This window comes from Cotesia glomerata, linkage group LG6, assembly GCF_020080835.1.
Source record: "Cotesia glomerata isolate CgM1 linkage group LG6, MPM_Cglom_v2.3, whole genome shotgun sequence".
In the NCBI taxonomy this organism is placed as follows: domain Eukaryota; kingdom Metazoa; phylum Arthropoda; class Insecta; order Hymenoptera; family Braconidae; genus Cotesia; species Cotesia glomerata.
In genome coordinates, this window is record NC_058163.1 from 20,567,985 (window position 1) to 20,586,124 (window position 18,140).

The window sequence follows — 18,140 nt, forward strand, 5'->3', positions numbered from 1 at the left end:
TCCGAATTTCTCAAAAACTCGTTATTTTCAATTATTTATATGTACATTTTTTCGAATTGCGTTTTTTGTGCTGGGAGCTTTGGTTCAAAATAACTCCTTAAAAAATAATTTTATTCTTAAATAAAAAATTGTACATACAGTTTTTCTAAAAATACACATGTACATTTTTTGATTTTTCTGAAATTTGAATATTTTCAAAGATATCGGTATCCAAAAATTTTTTTTAATTTTTGGATACGAATATGAATTTGAAAAAAAAATTTTTTCAGGAAAAAACAAAAAAGTACTTGTGTATTTATCAAAGAAATGTACATTATTTTTCTTAGTAGTTTTTCCATTTTTTTCAAAAATATTTAAAATTTTTTATTTTTTTTTTAATTTTTGTCTAGAATAAAAATTAAAAAAAAAATTTTTTTCGTTTAAATGAAATATGTACCTACTGATTTCTTAAAAATCTTCATGTACGTTTCCTAAAAACACCATTAATGCCTCATATCTATTGTTAATTATAAATAACATTAGTTTTTAAATTCTTAATTTAAAGAATCCACAGAGTGTGCCATAGAACTACTTGTTATTACATATACACTTCTCACAAAAATTAAGGACCAAGAAAAATATCTAAATTTAGGAGGGAATTTTAACAGGCTGTAATTTATCGAAAAATTGTCGTACGGTAAATAAAAAAACTTTGGAAATTCCAAATGAGCATGCTTTAAGCGCTCATGTCATACATAAATTATTGAGATCATAACAAAAATTATTTGTTTTTAATTTGAATTTTCCCGCGAGTAGTATTATTCCCTCTGTAGGTCGAACTAAAGAAAAATTCTAACAGATGATAAAACAGTTAGTAATTATACCATCATGTATGTATAGTTTCTGCTTGTTTATAGTTATTTTAATTCTGTTTATGAAAAATAATATATAAGTATGGCTGCCGAAATCGCAGAAAAAGTCACCGAACTTACAATCGAAAAAAATTAACTATATCGAAACGGAATTATTTTGACACGCAATTTTCACAAGGGTTTTGATAAACTTCCTCAGCCCATAGCTCCCATGAATGCCACGTTTTTATTCATTTAATTCACCAGAAAAACGAGTTTTTTCTGAGAAATCTTATTTAATCGATAAGAAAATTTTTTTAACGTGTTCTATAGTTACTATTATTTATTTCAATATGCTTTTTATCCATAATTTTTAACTTCCCGCTAAGAAAATTGAAAAATTTCAAAAAAAAGGAAGTTATTGTTTTCACCCCGTTTTTCGAAAATCGAGTTTTCATCAAATCTCGACGTTTTGAGGTCCTAGGAAGCTTTCCTGACTATTTCCGCGGTAATGTCACCGTGTCTGTATGTGTGTGTGTGTGTGTGTGTGTAAATCTCTCATAACTTTTGAACGGATCATCCGATTCGATCGAAATAAGCGGCGTTCTAAAGAGTTCCATTGCCACTAGAATTCTGATACTAATTTACAGAATTTGAGTGGATCAATTTTGAGAAATCTCAAAAATAAAATTTCCAAAAACTCGTTTTTTTGAAATATCTTTTTAACGGCTGAACCGATCAATTCCAAAAACTAATCAGCTCTTAACCTTAAAAAACCACGTTGATTGCCACCAGCCCGGTCAAAATCGGTTGATTTGTTCGTGAGATATCGTTGTCGAAAAAAGTTGGAAAAAATGTTTTTTTCAGAATTTCTATGAAATTTTTAGTCTGACCAGTTTACGCTTAAAGATTTTCCAAAGAATTTGAAAAATTGCGTTGAATGCCGTAAACCGCGAGAAAATCGGTTAATTCATTCAAAAGTTATTGTGGTTTGAAAATTCAAAAAATAGTGTTCTATAAAACTGCCATTAGCCTTTTGAGCTTGAAGAGCTCAAAAGCACAGAACAGCGATTTATTTGACCTCGGAGAGCTCAAAATTACACAAAAATTATATTTTTGAGCTCGAAGAGCTTAAAAAATAAGTGAATTTTTGAGCACTTAGGTATGGAGGTAGCGGGAAGTTGCAAAGATGGCCTTTAGAGTCAACCGCTTTCCTAATTTTTTTCGTTTAAATTATGAAAATCACGTTTTAATCGAAATGACGATTTTTAGGCGAGAGTAGTGCATACCTGCGTGCTTCGCGCTTAAGGCATGCAAAAGGAAATTGTAGCTCTAAGTGTTTAGTTTTTGGGTCTAAGTTCCAAAATTTTTGTTTTTCATTTTTTTTCGAGTAATGTTAAGAAAACCACCGAGAAAAAAATTTTCGAAATGTTTTTGGTTTTTTTTCTTTTAGTTTACGGGCTCGGAAAAAATTTTTTCAAATGAACCTCTTCATGGATCAGACAACTTGTTTGTTTAGCTTCAATTTGCTTTTTTTTAAAGACGTAATTACAAGCATTTCTCGCTGAGATATCGCTGTTAGAATGGAAAATGATCATTTTGTCTTTGATTATTGATATTTCAGCAACCAATAATCGTACAGAAAATACAAAAATGTAGTGACTCATTTTCTCACCGATTTTCATTGACTTCAAATTTATTTTCATTTTAATAAAAAGTGGCCTTTTCGAAGCAAAAATTTTGGTCCCTTAATTTTTGTGAGAAGTGTATATGCAATAACAAGTAGCTCTATGGCACACTCTGTGGATTCTTTAAATTAAGAATTTAAAAACTAATGTTATTTATAATTAACAATAGATATTAGGCATTATTGGTGTTTTTAGGAAACGTACATGAAGATTTTTAAGAAATCAGTAGGTACATATTTCATTTAAACGAAAAAAATTTTTTTTTTAATTTTTATTCTAGACAAAAATTTTAAAAAAATCAAAAATTTTAAATATTTTTGAAAAAAATGGAAAAACTACTAAGAAAAATAATGTACATTTCTTTGATAAATACACAAGTACTTTTTTGTTTTTTCCTGAAAAAATTTTTTTTTCAAATTCATATTCGTATCCAAAAATTAAAAAAAATTTTTGGATAGCGATATTTTCGAAAATATTTAAATTGGAAAAAATCCAAAAAATGTACATATATATCTTAAAAATATTAACAAGTACTTTTTTTTTTAATTAAAAAAAATTTTTTTTTCAAATTCATATCCGTATCCAAAAATTTTTTTAAATTTTTGGATACGGATATCTTTGAAAATATTCAAATTTCAGAAAAATCAAAAAATGTACATGTGTATTTTTAGAAAAACTGTATGTACAATTTTTTATTTAAGAATAAAATTATTTTTTAAGTAGTTATTTTGAACCAAAGCTCCCAGCACAAAAAACGCAATTCGAAAAAATGCACACATAAATAATTGAAAATAACGAGTTTTTGAGAAATTCGGATAATTCATAACTTTTTGAGAGCTTTCCAAAAATTATTTGTGGTCATAGAAAATTTTTGAAAAATTGTTCAAAATTTTAAAATTTTGTACATATAGATTTTTTCGCGCCAAATAATTTCATATGCGTCCATTTGCCGTAACTCCATTCCTCCTCGAGATATCCGTAACTAAAAATCATTTTTGTCGGCTATGTGCTAACTTCAGGGTCATTTAATTATGCAGTGTATAAAATTAAAAATTCGCTAATGAATTTTAAAAATTGTCATTGTTAATTATTATCACAATTTAGGAATAAAAAAGAGTAACAAATTTTTTTAATTAATATATTTTATCCATCTAAGAAAATAATGATCGATAAATACTTTATTTGACAGCTTAAATAATAAATATCAACAGTTCTTTTATAGTAATTACTTGAAGAAATAATTAGAAGCTATTTTTAATGAATATTAAATCTGAGGAGCTCCGATTGTAAAAAACGGTAAGTGTCTAATGTTTTTTCGCTGTTATTATTAGATGTCAACTCTTGCAACAAAGCTGTTGTTGCATATGGATTACACTTCGGTACCTGAAGAATAAAAAAAACTCATTTATCTCGATTAAAAATGATACTGAAGTTATTTGACAACTATCAATTTCAAAATTTTTATAACAAATCAATTATAATAAAAAAAATACTTCTAAAAATTTCCATTAATAGGGATAATGCACCAGTTGTTGACCGGTCACCAATTAGTTGACCGATGTATAAAAAAGTTAATTAATCAATATTTTACAAGGGTTTTTTTTCTTAAAGTATTAAAATAAAAAAATATGGCATTTAATCATCATAATAAAAAATTACGCTATTCATTGCGCAGTGATTATAGCTTTAAAAAAATATTCTGAGTTTGTTTACAACGCGACCAGCCATAAAGCGGTCAAAAATAACTAGCTCACAATTGGGAGGTGAGTGCATTTCATCATTAAGGTAGTTGTAGCGTGATAGGCATTTCAACAGAAAATTATAAAATTTTTTTTATCGAAAGATAAATAAATTAATAATTCACTACCAAAATTTCAGATCAATTGACCGCACCGTTTTTAAGTAATTAATTTTCGAAATTTCATCTTTTACACGTAGAAGTATAGAGAGATGGTAAAGTTAGTATGAAATCTTTGGCCCACTCGAGTGGTACGGAAGATTTTATACTAACTTTACCATCTCTCTATACTTCTACGTGTAAAAGATGCAATTTAGAAAATTAATTACTTAAAAACGGTGCGGTCAATTGATCTGAAATTTTGGTAGTGAATTATTAATATATTTATCTTTCAATAAAAAAAATTTCATAATTTTCTGTTGAAATGCCTATCACGCTACAACTACCTTAATTTATTGATATTTATCGGCATAATATAAAATGTTTTAGTTTTATTATGTTAATTAAAGATCAGATTCCAACTTTTATGGAAGAATACAGTAAAATTATCAGTTTTAATATTATTTTAAGACCGGTCAACTATTGGATCCGTCATAAGCCTATTACCCAGTAAAAAATTCATTCGGTTATCTATTGGACCCTCTGATTTTATCACAATCCAATTAATGACCGTATATTTATAATACAAACTTCTTAACCTCAAGATTAAATCTGTCAAGTTTTTAAAGTACTTAAGTCATTCAATGTTTTGTAAATATAAAAATAATGATTATAAAATGTATATTTATAATTAAAATAATACTTAAAATCTTTTTTGATTATTAAATTTTATTTTGCTCTAATTTTTCTAGTGAACGGTTATATCAAGGAACGAATTATTAGAAGAAAAAATTACTAAGCAATTAAAAAAAAAAAAAAAGTTACAAGCTAGTAAAAAAGCTTTAATTGAAAAAAAGAAGAAGAAGAATAAAAAAATTTCAAGTGAATCAGAATTATCCTCATCAAAATGAATTTGTGATTATTTGTGACCTAAAAAAATGTGACTTTATGTAAATTATTGCTATTATTTATATTATTTTATAAAAAAGTACGATTTAAAATTATATTGTAAATTTAGTTTTGTTAAAGATGTCGTTAATACTTCAAAAGTACTGAATAAATTTAATTACACACATGTAGTTTACAAAATTACTTATAATTATTTCAGCGGTCAATTAATTGGAGAACGTTCGGTCATTTATTGGGTTTCTTCGGTCAATAATTGGTGATTTTAGTATTTTATGATTTAAATAACAAAATTAATATAATTTTGTTAATTTTTATCATAAATAGTTAGTAATTATAATTAATTAGGTATTTAACTTTAATAAAATCCATTACAAATTGTAGTTAATAAGTTAATAGTTTTTTTTATAGCTTAGTACAGGAAAAGAAAACCTTAATCGGTCAATAATTGGTGCATTTACCCTAATTATTTTTGATTTTAACATATGTACAATTTTTTTTGTAATGATTTAAATGCTATAAAATTTATAAAAAAATTTCTAATGTCTGTCAATTTCAGTGTCATGATTAAGAATGAAAATTAAGTTAGCCGACATTTAAAAATGGTGACAATTTTTTTATCGAAGAAAATTATTACAAAAAATTAAAAAAAAAATTGACATGTAGAAAATTTGAAAAACTGTAAGTGCAATTAAAAAAAAATTTATTTTTGATTTCTAATTTAATAAAAAGGCAAAGTCAAAAAATCAAAAATGTCGGCTAACTTTATTGTTACTGATTAAAAATATTAAAAAAAAAATTACCATATGTCCAGAACGATTTATCCAATACATCCGCAGATTTTTCTGTTTTTTAACAAACCCTTCAACGATATTGTCAACAACAAATGGCATTCTCTGGGTGGTCTTCCAATTACTAGCTTTTGACCATTTCAAATTTTCGACCCAGGTCGCGGTGCCGTAAACGGGCACCATGAAGTCATACTGCCCGTTATAAACAAAAACTTTGAGGTTTGTTTCATTCAAAAGTCTTTCGACTAAATTTATAATAATAAATAATTAAAAAAAAAATTAATATAGGAAATATTATTAGATACCATTACTTACCAACATGAGTAACTGGTTTCATTAAATCAATTTTCAATGCATCTTTAACTTTGTATGAGCAAAAAATCCATGAGTTGTTAAGATTTAGTGCTTGTTTAACTTCTCCATTCATAATACTGTAAATTTTAGATGCAAAAGTCAACGGAGATCTCGAGGATGGCTCACGATTTCCAAAAGAAGTTTTATAGTGATAAAAGTGACTTTCATCGGTAAGTTGTTTTTCTCTTGTTATATAATATAAATCAATATTTTTATCTATTGCGTGCACTAAAAATTTAAACAATTGCGACGCTTTTAACCAATTATTATTTTCCACAGCTTTTTTAATCAAATTGCTAACTATTTTTAAATTGTTGTAATCAGGAGTATCTATTAAACCCTAAAAAAAATAAGAACATTAATTATAAAAATAATAATATAAATAGAAATATTTAATTATATAATTACTGAGTAAAGTAAATAAGGCGCATAAGATATCACTGAGTCAATGGGAGAAATCCACGCGTTTCCTAACGCTATTCCTTTCAACTTGCTCTCAATTGTTCCACTTTCTTGCGCCTTTTAATTGCAAATAATTATTATTTAATTCAACTCTTGTAAATTTAATTACCGACTTACTTTGTACCACAGGAAGGAAAACTCGACGGCCATTTTCCCACCGTAAGACTGACCAAGGATGTACGTGGAAACATTTTTGAACTGCGGAATCACTTGAAGAAACTGGCTGATGCACTGAACAAGGTCTTGGGCGATCTGGGTTGTGTTCTCGGCGTAAAGAATGTCTTCCTCGACGTAACTGAAGCCAACGCCTACCGGGTTGTCGATGAAGAGAATGTTGTAGTTGTTAATCCAGGTGTAGTTGCGCTTCATGAGATTTACGTCCAGCGGGCCCAATTCCTCGAAGGTCCCAAGACCGGTCGACGAGAACCCCGGGCCTCCTTGGAGCCAGATTAGCAGCGGCTTATCGAATACATTAAACTCTGAGTTATTGAGTCGCGGGGGATTAACGTAATAAAGCCACCAGAACATGTGAGCACCTGGACGCACTGTTACATAGCCCCAATCCTGCTCGCCGTCACCGAAACCTTTCTTTCCTTCGATTAAGCTTGTTTTATCTGTCAATTTTTGGATTTTTCATTCATTATGACTTATGACTAATTAAAATTCGTAAGTATCACAAATAAAACTATTATTTATTGCATAATAATAAATATAAATTGATACAAATTTAAATTAAAAAAATAATTTGGTAATTATTAAAAATTTTACCTGTTAAAATAAATATTAAAATCCAAATGAAAATCATTTTGTAGAAATAAATTTATAAATGTTTTGTTCTTGCTGTTTTTTACAAAACTGAAACTAAATTTACTCAATTAATCGATCATATATAGATTTTTTTAAATTACTAGCATCATTAAAAAGTTATTACTAAAACTATGATATTTTTTCTAGCTACGGAAAGTTACCGAATATTTAAAAAAAACAAAATTTTTATCTATGAAGAGAGTATTTTTATTCTTAAAATTTCTTCGGAAAATTCCATCAGGTAATTTAAAGATAACAATTTTTAATAACTACTTATTTCAGTACTAAACTAATGATTATTTTTAGGTGGATATATCCAAATTTCGAACAAGAAAACAAATGTTGCTAATAATAACCCAATGACAACGACTTTAAAAATAAAACCCATGTCATCCATAGTCAAAGGGCGATATTGAGTAGGATCACGAGGTCTAGGTTTAAAGATTACTTTTTGAATAACGTAATTATTGATCCCACTTTCAAAGAGTGTTAATAACAATCTTTTAACCCTGGGGAAAATTGGCCAATTGCGGCGTGCGTAGTATGAATGAAACAGCTCTGGAATCAGAGTTTTTTTGGGCATATGGCAGTGGGCATATCCAACAAGCGCAGTGTAGCCGAGGTACAACTCTTCCTCGACGTAAGCCTCGTTAGTTTTCAGTGAAGTACAATCCATTGATTTTTTGACAACCTGAACGTTAGTATGATTATTCTTTCTCAAAACTTCCTCTATCCAGAGGGTGGTGAACACAGTCATGTTCAATTTCTTCATTTCGGAAAGAGTCTCAAGATTGCGAAGGCTTTTTTCAGCGGTGAAGATCTTCGCTAAATTTCCCTGGACTACTGCGTTGATTATCATGAAGACGATGAGGATGCTGCCGAAGAAAAGTCTTCCTCGGCCGGTTGTCGGCAAGGTAGGCAGCGGTGAGCTCAAGTACACCCGAAGTATGTCGATGGAATTGTGCGAGTAAGGGTCTTTTATTATATACTTCAGAACGGTGAATCCGAAAATGCTGGTAAGCAAAAAGAGGATTGCGATGCTCAGAGGAAGAAATGAGAAGAGTTTCTGGGTGCTGCTGAGATATCCGCGGTGAGGAGTTACCGCTGTGATTCCCGTCTGCAGGAGAAAGTGCCCGAAGTCAACTTCCAGGCCTGGCTCGCGGATGAACAGTGAGTTCATCAGGAAGTCTGTTTTCTTCTCCAGTACTTTGTCGATTAATGATATCTTCTTTGCAGGATTCTTTGTTAGAAATGGAGAAGAAACTTCAGTCCAGTTGTACTTGTCGTAAACTTGGTAAGTAACGTTTAATTTTGTCCATATTAATTTATTTATTGAATAATCGTATCCGCTTATGTTGGTGATTGTGTTGTTTACTATCGAGTATGATACGTAAGGCGGAAATCTGTCAGCGGCTAATTTAACCAAGAACCCGCCTAGGTTATTTGTTTTCTCGTAGAACAAAGTTCCGCATGATTGATCTGTTGAAGAAATATAAATATATTTGTGATTTTGAAATTGGCAGTCACTTGAAAATTTTTTAATTTTTTTTTTTAATAACAAACTAGGTCTAGAAAATTATTTTTTTTGCTCGACGGGCAGAAAGCGTCAACTTTCGGCCCGCTGCGCTAAACGAAGTTGCCTCTTTCTGTCTTCGTCGAGCAAAAAAATAGTATACACTCCACGGGAAGTAAATAAGAAAGCCTCAGATCACATGTAATTGTTGACCTCGGCTTCGCCTCGGCCAACAATTACATGTGGTCTGAGACATTTCTTACTTTACTTCCCTAGGTGTGTAATATACTATTAAATAATTTCATTTATAATTTTTTAGAGCTTCTTAAGATGGAATTTTTTAAATATTTTGATATTTTTTTCTAAATTTTTTAAATATATGACAATCACTTGAAAATTAAAAAAAATTTTTTTTTAATAATAAATTAGCTCTAAAAAATTATTTTTAATAAATTGCATTTATAATTTTTTAGAGCTTCTTAAGATGGAATTTTTTAAATAAAATTTTCTTGCTATAATTTATTAATTAAAAAATTTATAAAAATAATCAGATGTCTCTCAATTTCATTATCATTAATATTTTATTAGTTATTGATTTGATAAGAAGAAATATACTAACTTGTAAATTTTTGACTGAAAAATGTCAAAGATTCAAATTCATCTTTATGATTTACTTGCCATGGTCCTGGAGCGTACGGAATAAATGGATTCAATGTGTAAATGTATCTGTCACCTTGATAGAAACACAAGAAAATACAATTTAGGACGTCATGTCTCCAAGCTCTTGTTAGATAACGTTTTGCGTTCCAACAGCTTTTCTTCCCATTGTCTGTGATAACAAAAAATTGCCTCTGGCTGTGCCACTTTGATTCGACAATTACTGTTTTTAATGAGTCAGTTGTTGATGACATTACGAGCACTCCTTTTATTGGGGCTTTTTGAAACTTCGGAATTGCTTTGTATGTTGTGTAATCACTCAGAATGTTTAGGGTGTTGAATTTTTCAAACTTGAAAGAGTTGTAGAGGATCAAATTTCCCGGCTCGAAGATCATTACAAATGACGCTGCTTCTGGGTAACATTGACCGATTAAGTCAGACTGTAAAATTAATTACAGGAAAATTTTTGAATATAAAATGTAATTTATTTTAAGACAGAAAAATATTTATGAAAATTAATTTAGCATACATTTAAGAATTTTATAAAAAAAAAAAAAAATTAGAAAAAATATTGACATGCAGAAATTTAAAACAATAAAAGATGCAATTTTTAAAAAATATTTTTTTTTTAACAAATTTGTTTGTTAAAAAAAATTAAAAAATTGTCTAGTGACTGCTAACTTTAATGTCTTAAATACTTTACCATATAAGTTGCTTGCTTTTCGTTGATTGTTTCTTCTTTAATAATTTTATCACTACAGATAAATTTAATTGAACATAAAAAAGTGATAAGATGAAAGTTTAGTAACATTCTCAGAGTAAAAATAGAAATAAAAATTCACTGGTAACCGTCAATTAAATTTGTTCCTTTGAACTACTTTGTAGAAAGTTTCAAGTAGAAATAAAATTTTAGTAAGAATTTTTTTTGTAAATAAAAACTGTATGATTACTTTTTAGTTAAACTGACGTTTACTATCTCTATTTGCATCAATTGACTCGAGTACTCTTGATATTTCGAGGGTTGAAAATATTAGATTCATCTTTTTTAACGATTGTCTGTCAGTTCTTTTAATTGATTTCAAATATAGCGTATTTGCAAACCATTAACTTCTTTATGCTTCAATAATTGTTTGCAAATAGATGAAAAAAATTAGAGTAATTTAACTCATTATTTACTTGAAAAATGTCAATTTAAAAAAAAATTCTCAGTACATAAGATCGATATAAATTTTTTTATTCAAAATAATCGATAAGGAAGAAATTTTTGACAGTTCACCCGTTTGCGCCACCTGTCGCTAAATTAAAAAACTTTTGTAGAAAATTAAATTCCTAACCTAGATAAAGCGTGACGTTTAAGTAAATAAAAGTGAAACACGTGTTGGCTGTTTATTGTGATTAAAGATTAATTATAGTTTAAAAAATGGTAAGTACATTGTTAATTAATTTATTTAATTACATTTTTTATTATAAAATATTAATTTGAATTTTTTTTAGGGTAAAAATAAGAAAACAAGGAAAGTTGTGCTGCAGAGGTTTGCAAAAATGAAAAAAATGATAAGTCTAAGTGATTCACGTATGTAAGTAATTAATTTTTATCTTTATTTTTTATTTTTCACGTTAGTATTATTTAACTAAATAAAATTATAATTTTTAGAAAAAAAGAAAAAAGAGCTGCGCCGGCAAAACAAAAAAAAGAGGATCCAACTGCGCTAAAAATCAAAGAAGTGTAAGAATTTTATTTTATTTTATCACACTGAAATTGACATCTGTTAATTTTTTTGAAAAAATTCTATAATTAGAAGCTCCAAAAAATTATATATGAAATTTTTTAAAAATAATTTTCTAGACAGCTTTTTTTTCAAAATATCAAAAAATTGTCAGTAATTATTTTTTTAACAGTAATTAATTTAATTACCAACTGGTTGAAATTTCAGACCCCAAGTGTCATCAGCGCTGTTCTTTGAGTACAATACACAACTGGGCCCGCCGTACAGGATCCTGATAGATACTAACTTTATTAATTTTTCTGTTAAAAACAAACTGGACATAATTGAGAACATGATGGGTTGTCTGTATGCAAAGTGTATTCCCTATGTGACAGATTGCATAGTCGCTGAATTGGAAAAACTCGGCAGGAAGTACAGCATTGCACTGAAGCTGATAAAGGACCCGCGGTTTGAAAGACTGAGGTGTTCGCACAAAGGTACCTATGCCGATGACTGTCTGGTACAGCGGGTGACGGCACACAAGTGCTTTATCGTCGCTACCAATGATAAAGATCTGAAGCAGAGGATCAGGAAAATTCCCGGTGTCCCGATTATGTACGTCGCTCAGCATCGCTACACCATCGAACGTATGCCAGATGCCTACGGAGCTCCGCGGAAATAATTTAGTTATATTTTATAGTTATAGTTTTGTAATTAAGATACAATATACACTTTTATAAATATTAATCATGTGTCATTTATTGCAGAGTTTTTTTTTATCGCTACCAGATTATATTTATGTTCAATTATAACACGCGTTTTTACAGTAATTACTATGGAGCAATTTTATCATGTTTCATGATATCAATAAGCGTTAATGATATGTTTGGATTTACTCGGTGTAAAGGAAGAAAATTTTTAATTATTTAATAATTGGGTCATTTTATATTTTATGTACTTTTAAGTACATTTTTAGAAAAATTTATTTAGGAAAATATTTTTATTTTATTAAAAAAAAAATTTTATTTTCATGACAATTTGTTTTCTTTCATAAAAAAAATTTTAAAAAATGCTTCATGATATCAATAAGCGTTAATGATATGTTTGGATTTACTCAGTGTAAAGGAAGAAAATTTTTAATTATTTAATAATTGGGTCATTTTATATTTTATGTACTTTTAAGTACATTTTTAGAAAAATTTATTTAGGAAAATATTTTTATTTTATTAAAAAAAAAATTTTATTTTCATGACAATTTGTTTTCTTTCATAAAAAAAATTTTAAAAAATGGTCTTTAAAATATTATTTTTTAAATAAAAAAAATAAACTATCAAGTTTAAAAGTGTGAGAAGAAAGATGGAAGATATGACCCTTGAGACAGGATATTATCTGGTATTCTGACCTGGGGGGACATCGCATTTCCAACAGCCGACGTTGGAGCATGCTCGATGCCTATTACAACTATAATCGTTTAGTCTTAGACGAAACTAAACAAAAGGTATAAGATATCTACGTCTTGGATCCATGCACACATCGATGCTGTTTAATAAAAGTCTACCATGTATAAAGATTAAAATAAAAATAGGGGGAAAAAAAGGAGGCAAATTCCCTACACTTATCGAGAATTACCCGGAGACAACGCGACATACCTCCATTAGAGACGGATACGGCACAAGACGCATTAAATTAAAAGAAACTAACTAACGTGAGCAGTGCAGAGTGAGAGTCGGGTAATCATATCCCAGGCCTAAACAATAGAAATCTCGGAGCGCAGGCGAACTCTAAATAAAAGTTATATTCATTCTATTCATCCCATCTTACCATTTATAATTATTTACAACCGGGACCTATGTAACATTTAAAAAGAAATTTCCACTCGCAATTATCTAAGCAAGCCTTGCTATTATTCTAATTGATTTAATATGTCTATAAAATAATGAAGAAAAAATATGAACAAGTATATCAATTTTAAATAAATTTAAAAGGCTATTATTGACTTTTTTTAGATTTTAAGTCTAAAGAGGTGGAGAAGATCTTTTGCCGAGGAATAGAAAAAAGATTAAGATGATGGAGAGGATTTTGGCTGTCGAACGTCAAAGGATCATCAGATGATCTCCGAGTGTGTGAGTAATTCTGTCTTGCGTGTTTATAGTTATAGTTATAGTTATAGTACTGGACTGGTTTTATCCATTTAGAAAAAATATATTCATCTCTCTCAGGAGTTTCATATCTCTACGGCATATCCAATCGCAGAGAATAGCCGTGGCGAGAATTGAATGGGAATAGAGAAATGCAAGTAAAAGGGTGATCATGACTGCATATATATATATATATATATATATATATATATATATTTTTACATATATATTTATGTATGTATGTGTGGAACGAAAAGCACAACACGCACGTTAAAAAAGGACCGTCAACATACTACACACTGTATACCTTTACCATTACCTGGTGTAGTCTTCTTGTGTGATTCGTGGAAACACAAAAGCCTGGCTGATTGGATGCACGATTTTACCGATCAGTTCTTTATTCTTTTCTTTAATTTTTTACCCCCCTTTTTGCTACTCTATTTTTCTTCGGCGCTTCGTTATTTTAGTATGAATTTCGCACGATTTAAAAGATACCTTTTTTTTATTATTTTTCGTTATCTCTCCGCGGCTATTCTTCTTTTTTATGTATTTTACCGTAAATGCTTACGGAAATATATAATGAGAAAGATATTTTGTGAATGGGCCTTAAATTTTTGGGCTTTTAATTTTTTATAAACTATTTTTTATCTTAATATTTATTCAATGATAACTGAAAGCTTTTTATAACTTATCTTTTATATATTTTTTCAGTTATTTGCATAACTATAAATTGCAATTAATCAATTTAGCAAAAAGAATTTTAATTTTTCCAAACTTAAGTTATTTATTTAAAGTGTAATAATTAATTACCTGGAAATCGGCAAAATTCTTACCCCAAGTGCAAACTATTATTTTTTGCCCGTACAATTAGTCTGTAATCTATTACTTCAACATTTACACGCAAACTGTTCTTGGAACCCTTTGAATTTTTCACCTAAAACAAAAATCAGACATTAATAATAATTATTATTTATTAACAATAATAACGTTTCATTACAAGTCAATTAAGCGTTTCCCTGAATGAGCAATTTCTTCCCTGACTGAAATAAACGATTTATTTAATCATTAATTGTTCCATAAGGCCTATGATTAATATATACTGTAAAACAATAGTACAATAATTAATTTCAATATTTCTCATATTTATTTATTGTATATTATTATATTTATTATTGTTATTTTATCTTTTTTCATGATACTCTTTCATTGCTCTCTTACCGCTATAATCTCGGCATTCCGATCTCCGAGGACTCGGCATCTCTCTCGACTTGAAATATCCTTTAATACATATATATGAATGTGTATAAAGACGTAAATATATACAATTGATGGTCATCGATTGCGATTAGAACATAAACATAAAAGATTATTTTCCGATTGACATTCTTGGAAGTTCCGTTTAGTTTTCCCTGACAGGAGCTTTTATTTTGCTTTTTTATTATCGATCAGGTCTATTTGGTTCATTTGTATGAATATACCTCGCTGTAAATATATATAGACATTATATATTACGTAGTGGCAACATTCTAAGATATATCAGGATTGTTGGATTAATCAAAAGTACACAACGCTTGTTGTTACTGTTGTTGGATGTTGTGGTTGCTGTTTTTGTACTACTACAGCTATTATTATTGTGCTGTTGGTATATTGAGTGGAAACTGCATGCCGTTCACTTTCGATTCTCCCTGGGGCCCCATTGCTTGCTCGATTGCGCCTTTAATTATTTATCGGTCAGCGGACGATCATTTTTTTATATTTCCTTATAATCTGGGCTCCTATCTCGTAATGGTCACGATGAAATCGCCATCAACATCCACTGATTTTAAATGATATCCCCATATTTTTATTTTTTTATAATATTTATTAAGGCAGTCCGGCGCCGAGACATTTTTTTTCCTTTTTTAATTTAACAATTATATCCTACTTATTTATAATAAGTTTATTCATTTCGCTAATTCTATAAATAACTCATTCATTTATTTTTTTCTACAACAATAAAACTTTCATTAAACCTGCCAACTTTCCAATTAATAGGCGTATTCATTATTTTTTATTGTAATTGAATTATTAATAATAAATTACGTCAAATATTGATATTTATTTATAATTTATTAGGCTTTTAAATTAATATTTTATTTTTATTTAATAAATAATCAAAATTTATATTATTTATTAATTTATTTAGTTTTTTTTTTTAATTTTAAAAATCAAGCTTTGAATGACTTGAAAGCACAAAAAGCTTAACTTCCAAAAATGTCTTTTAGAAATAATGTTTCAATTATAATGCATGACTATAAATATTATTTATTTACATCTATATAAACATACAAACATATTAAAAAATATTTTATTTATTTATCTTCTTTAAATAAATAATAAAAATTGTTAATTTTTATTTTCTGATAACAAATCAGGAAATTTTTTAAAATTTTATCTGATTAAAAATTTTTAATGAATGCGCTCTCTTGGGTTTTTTTTTTAAATATTAATTTTCTTGTTCATCAATCTTGTCTAAAATAAGTAAAAGCGAGAATATTCAAAATTTTTCAACCGAAAAATTACACAACAAAACACTCAGGATTAACTTTTACCAAAATGAACTCTTACTGAGATTCGATCCCCGAACTTTCTGAAGACACTTGACAAGCTACCGTGTAAATGACTGCATGAAGGTACCGTTATCTTCTGAGTGGTCACAACAACAGTAATTTATTTAATTTTGTGATAATAAAGGAAAGCCACTGCCCGAAGAAATTCTTCAATAAATATTTTCATACAGAGAATCAATCACGGATTAGAGTGTACCGGTGCGGGATCAAGCTAAAACATTTTATTTAATAAAGAATAAGTATAAGTATCTCTTATTCACTTTAATAGAGTGAATTGAATATTTGTGACGAATAGAGGTGGAGTTTGAGAATCTACGAGGGCAAACGGTCAACTCATACTCTACACAGGAGGTAGAATAACTGACATACCGGTACATTCTATCCGTATAATATAAACACACAAATACGTGTAGAAAAAAAAAAAGTGGGTAACGTTTGGTTATAAAATAAGCAGATACCTCTGAAGAAATAGAAGCCCATCATCCATCATCCATCATCTGAGGATACCACGAGGAAATATCAGCTCACTGTGTGGTGGCGCTCACTCCGCCTAATCCCAAATTTCTCTCTTGATTGAAAACCGACTAAAAAGATTACGTAAAGGATTTTTTATCTTTATTTTCAAATCCAGTAATAACAACAATAAATATAAATATAAGTACTGTAAGATTTAGAGTCGGATTTATATTAGTATTTTATTTAATTATAAAAATTCGCTTTTAAAGTTATTAAGTACATAAATAATCCGACGATTATATTCCGCAATAAATAGGATCTTATCTTTAGAAACGAATGTTTTTAATTCTTTATCTAAATTAATTAATTGGATTGGACATATAAGATTCCAGGAAGAAGCACGAGCCAACTGGTAGTAATGCGTATGAATAACCATGTGTCAAGTATCTTCATGAGAAAGAAAAAAAAACGGAACTAAGAGTAAAGAAGAAAGATAAATTTTAAATAAAAAGCCTTTTTAAACTGTACGAAGAGCAGTAGTGTTTACTCTGCAAGTGTCTGGATCGGGCGAAAATAAAAAAAAATAAAAAAAAGGGACTACTGAAGTAAGAAGAAATAAAAAGAAGAAATGGTTGTTTACACACATGAGTCTGTAAATGCTGCATGGAGATGTAGATGTGTGAGGAAGAAATCAGAGGATAACTTTCACCAATTTGTAATCATAAATCAGATGTGTTCGATCTATCGTATCGTTCCTCGATCGCGATCTATTTCCTTAAACAGCGGTATTAGATCTTTTTACGGATTTTCCATCATCTTACGTGCACACGTGCCTTTAAATGCCGAATGGTGAAATGTACATAAATAAATTGTGGAAAAAAAAAACAGTGAGGTGAGCAAGAGTAAATAAATTAAGACTCTGAAATAATAAGATTTAATAGCAGGAGGAATGTAAATAAAGATGAATGTGAGAATATGATGGATATGGATATAAATTTATCTTTATTATTAACGTTTTCAGTCTTAAACGGTCAATGTCCTTTTATTTCGTCAGCAAAACTTGATTCAACGACCTCCGCTTGTATTACTCCTCATCCCATATCTATATACATTTATATTTATATTTATATTTTTCATGTATTCATTTGGGCATGTCTGAGTAACTCCCCAGTTATGTGTGTTATACTTGTTGGACGTATTTATTTATAGCTAATTAAATTATGCTGGTGATTAAATAATCGCGTGCAATATGTCCGTTTGTTAAGAAAAAATTATGGAATACTTGAAGATTGATCTTTGGTCCAGTTTAAAACCCGTATTTCCAATCGGAATTGGATATAAATTTCAATTTATAATTACTCAATGAAATTCTGTTACACTTAAGAT

The 18,140-nt window shown here is 28.8% G+C and overlaps 3 protein-coding genes and 1 long non-coding RNA gene across 4 annotated transcripts; 2 read left to right on the top strand and 2 right to left on the bottom strand.

Annotated features, from left to right (window-relative positions):
- Nucleotides 1-3,734: 3,734 nt before the first annotated feature.
- On the bottom strand, nt 3,735-7,683 carry LOC123266864 (retinoid-inducible serine carboxypeptidase-like). Its single transcript, XM_044731305.1, has 6 exons — nt 7,637-7,683; nt 6,986-7,482; nt 6,815-6,925; nt 6,368-6,746; nt 6,065-6,297; nt 3,735-3,901 (listed from the first exon to the last, which is right to left on the bottom strand). The coding sequence occupies exons 1-6, from the start codon at nt 7,671-7,673 to the stop codon at nt 3,773-3,775; spliced, it is 1,386 nt and encodes a 461-aa protein (XP_044587240.1). The 5' UTR covers nt 7,674-7,683; the 3' UTR covers nt 3,735-3,772.
- A 144-nt stretch (nt 7,684-7,827) lies between these two features.
- Nucleotides 7,828-13,869, top strand: LOC123268210. The gene is made up of 6 exons (XR_006510195.1): nt 7,828-7,916; nt 7,982-8,599; nt 8,670-8,845; nt 8,912-8,969; nt 13,558-13,674; nt 13,771-13,869. It is a non-coding gene; the product is annotated as an uncharacterized LOC123268210 (long non-coding RNA).
- Nucleotides 7,897-10,781, bottom strand: LOC123268208. Its single transcript, XM_044733132.1, has 3 exons — nt 10,549-10,781; nt 9,808-10,285; nt 7,897-9,154 (listed from the first exon to the last, which is right to left on the bottom strand). Exons 1-3 carry the CDS (start codon nt 10,654-10,656, stop codon nt 7,965-7,967), a joined length of 1,776 nt encoding a protein of 591 aa, XP_044589067.1. The 5' UTR covers nt 10,657-10,781; the 3' UTR covers nt 7,897-7,964.
- Nucleotides 11,174-12,298, top strand: LOC123268209 (rRNA-processing protein FCF1 homolog). The gene is made up of 4 exons (XM_044733133.1): nt 11,174-11,268; nt 11,340-11,422; nt 11,500-11,571; nt 11,780-12,298. Exons 1-4 carry the CDS (start codon nt 11,266-11,268, stop codon nt 12,231-12,233), a joined length of 612 nt encoding a protein of 203 aa, XP_044589068.1. The 5' UTR covers nt 11,174-11,265; the 3' UTR covers nt 12,234-12,298.
- Nucleotides 13,870-18,140: the final 4,271 nt, after the last annotated feature.

Bases quoted from the DNA above. Each gene is read 5' to 3' on its own strand.
- LOC123268208 (XM_044733132.1), bottom strand. From the start codon at position 10,656: ATGTTACTAAACTTTCATCTTATCACTTTTTTATGTTCAATTAAATTT. The intron at 10,286-10,548 runs GTAAAGTATTTA...TTAATTTTACAG, and splicing joins AAAAGCAAGCAACTTATATG to TCTGACTTAATCGGTCAATG. The intron at 9,155-9,807 runs GTTAGTATATTT...TTTCTTCAACAG, and splicing joins TTTCAGTCAAAAATTTACAA to ATCAATCATGCGGAACTTTG.
- LOC123268209 (XM_044733133.1), top strand. The intron at 11,423-11,499 runs GTAAGTAATTAA...TATAATTTTTAG, and splicing joins AGTCTAAGTGATTCACGTAT to AAAAAAAGAAAAAAGAGCTG. The intron at 11,572-11,779 runs GTAAGAATTTTA...TTGAAATTTCAG, and splicing joins GCGCTAAAAATCAAAGAAGT to ACCCCAAGTGTCATCAGCGC.
- LOC123266864 (XM_044731305.1), bottom strand. From the start codon at position 7,673: ATGATTTTCATTTGGATTTTAATATTTATTTTAACAG. The intron at 7,483-7,636 runs GTAAAATTTTTA...AAAAATTGACAG, and splicing joins TTTAATATTTATTTTAACAG to ATAAAACAAGCTTAATCGAA. The intron at 6,926-6,985 runs GTAAGTCGGTAA...TGCAATTAAAAG, and splicing joins TTTCCTTCCTGTGGTACAAA to GCGCAAGAAAGTGGAACAAT.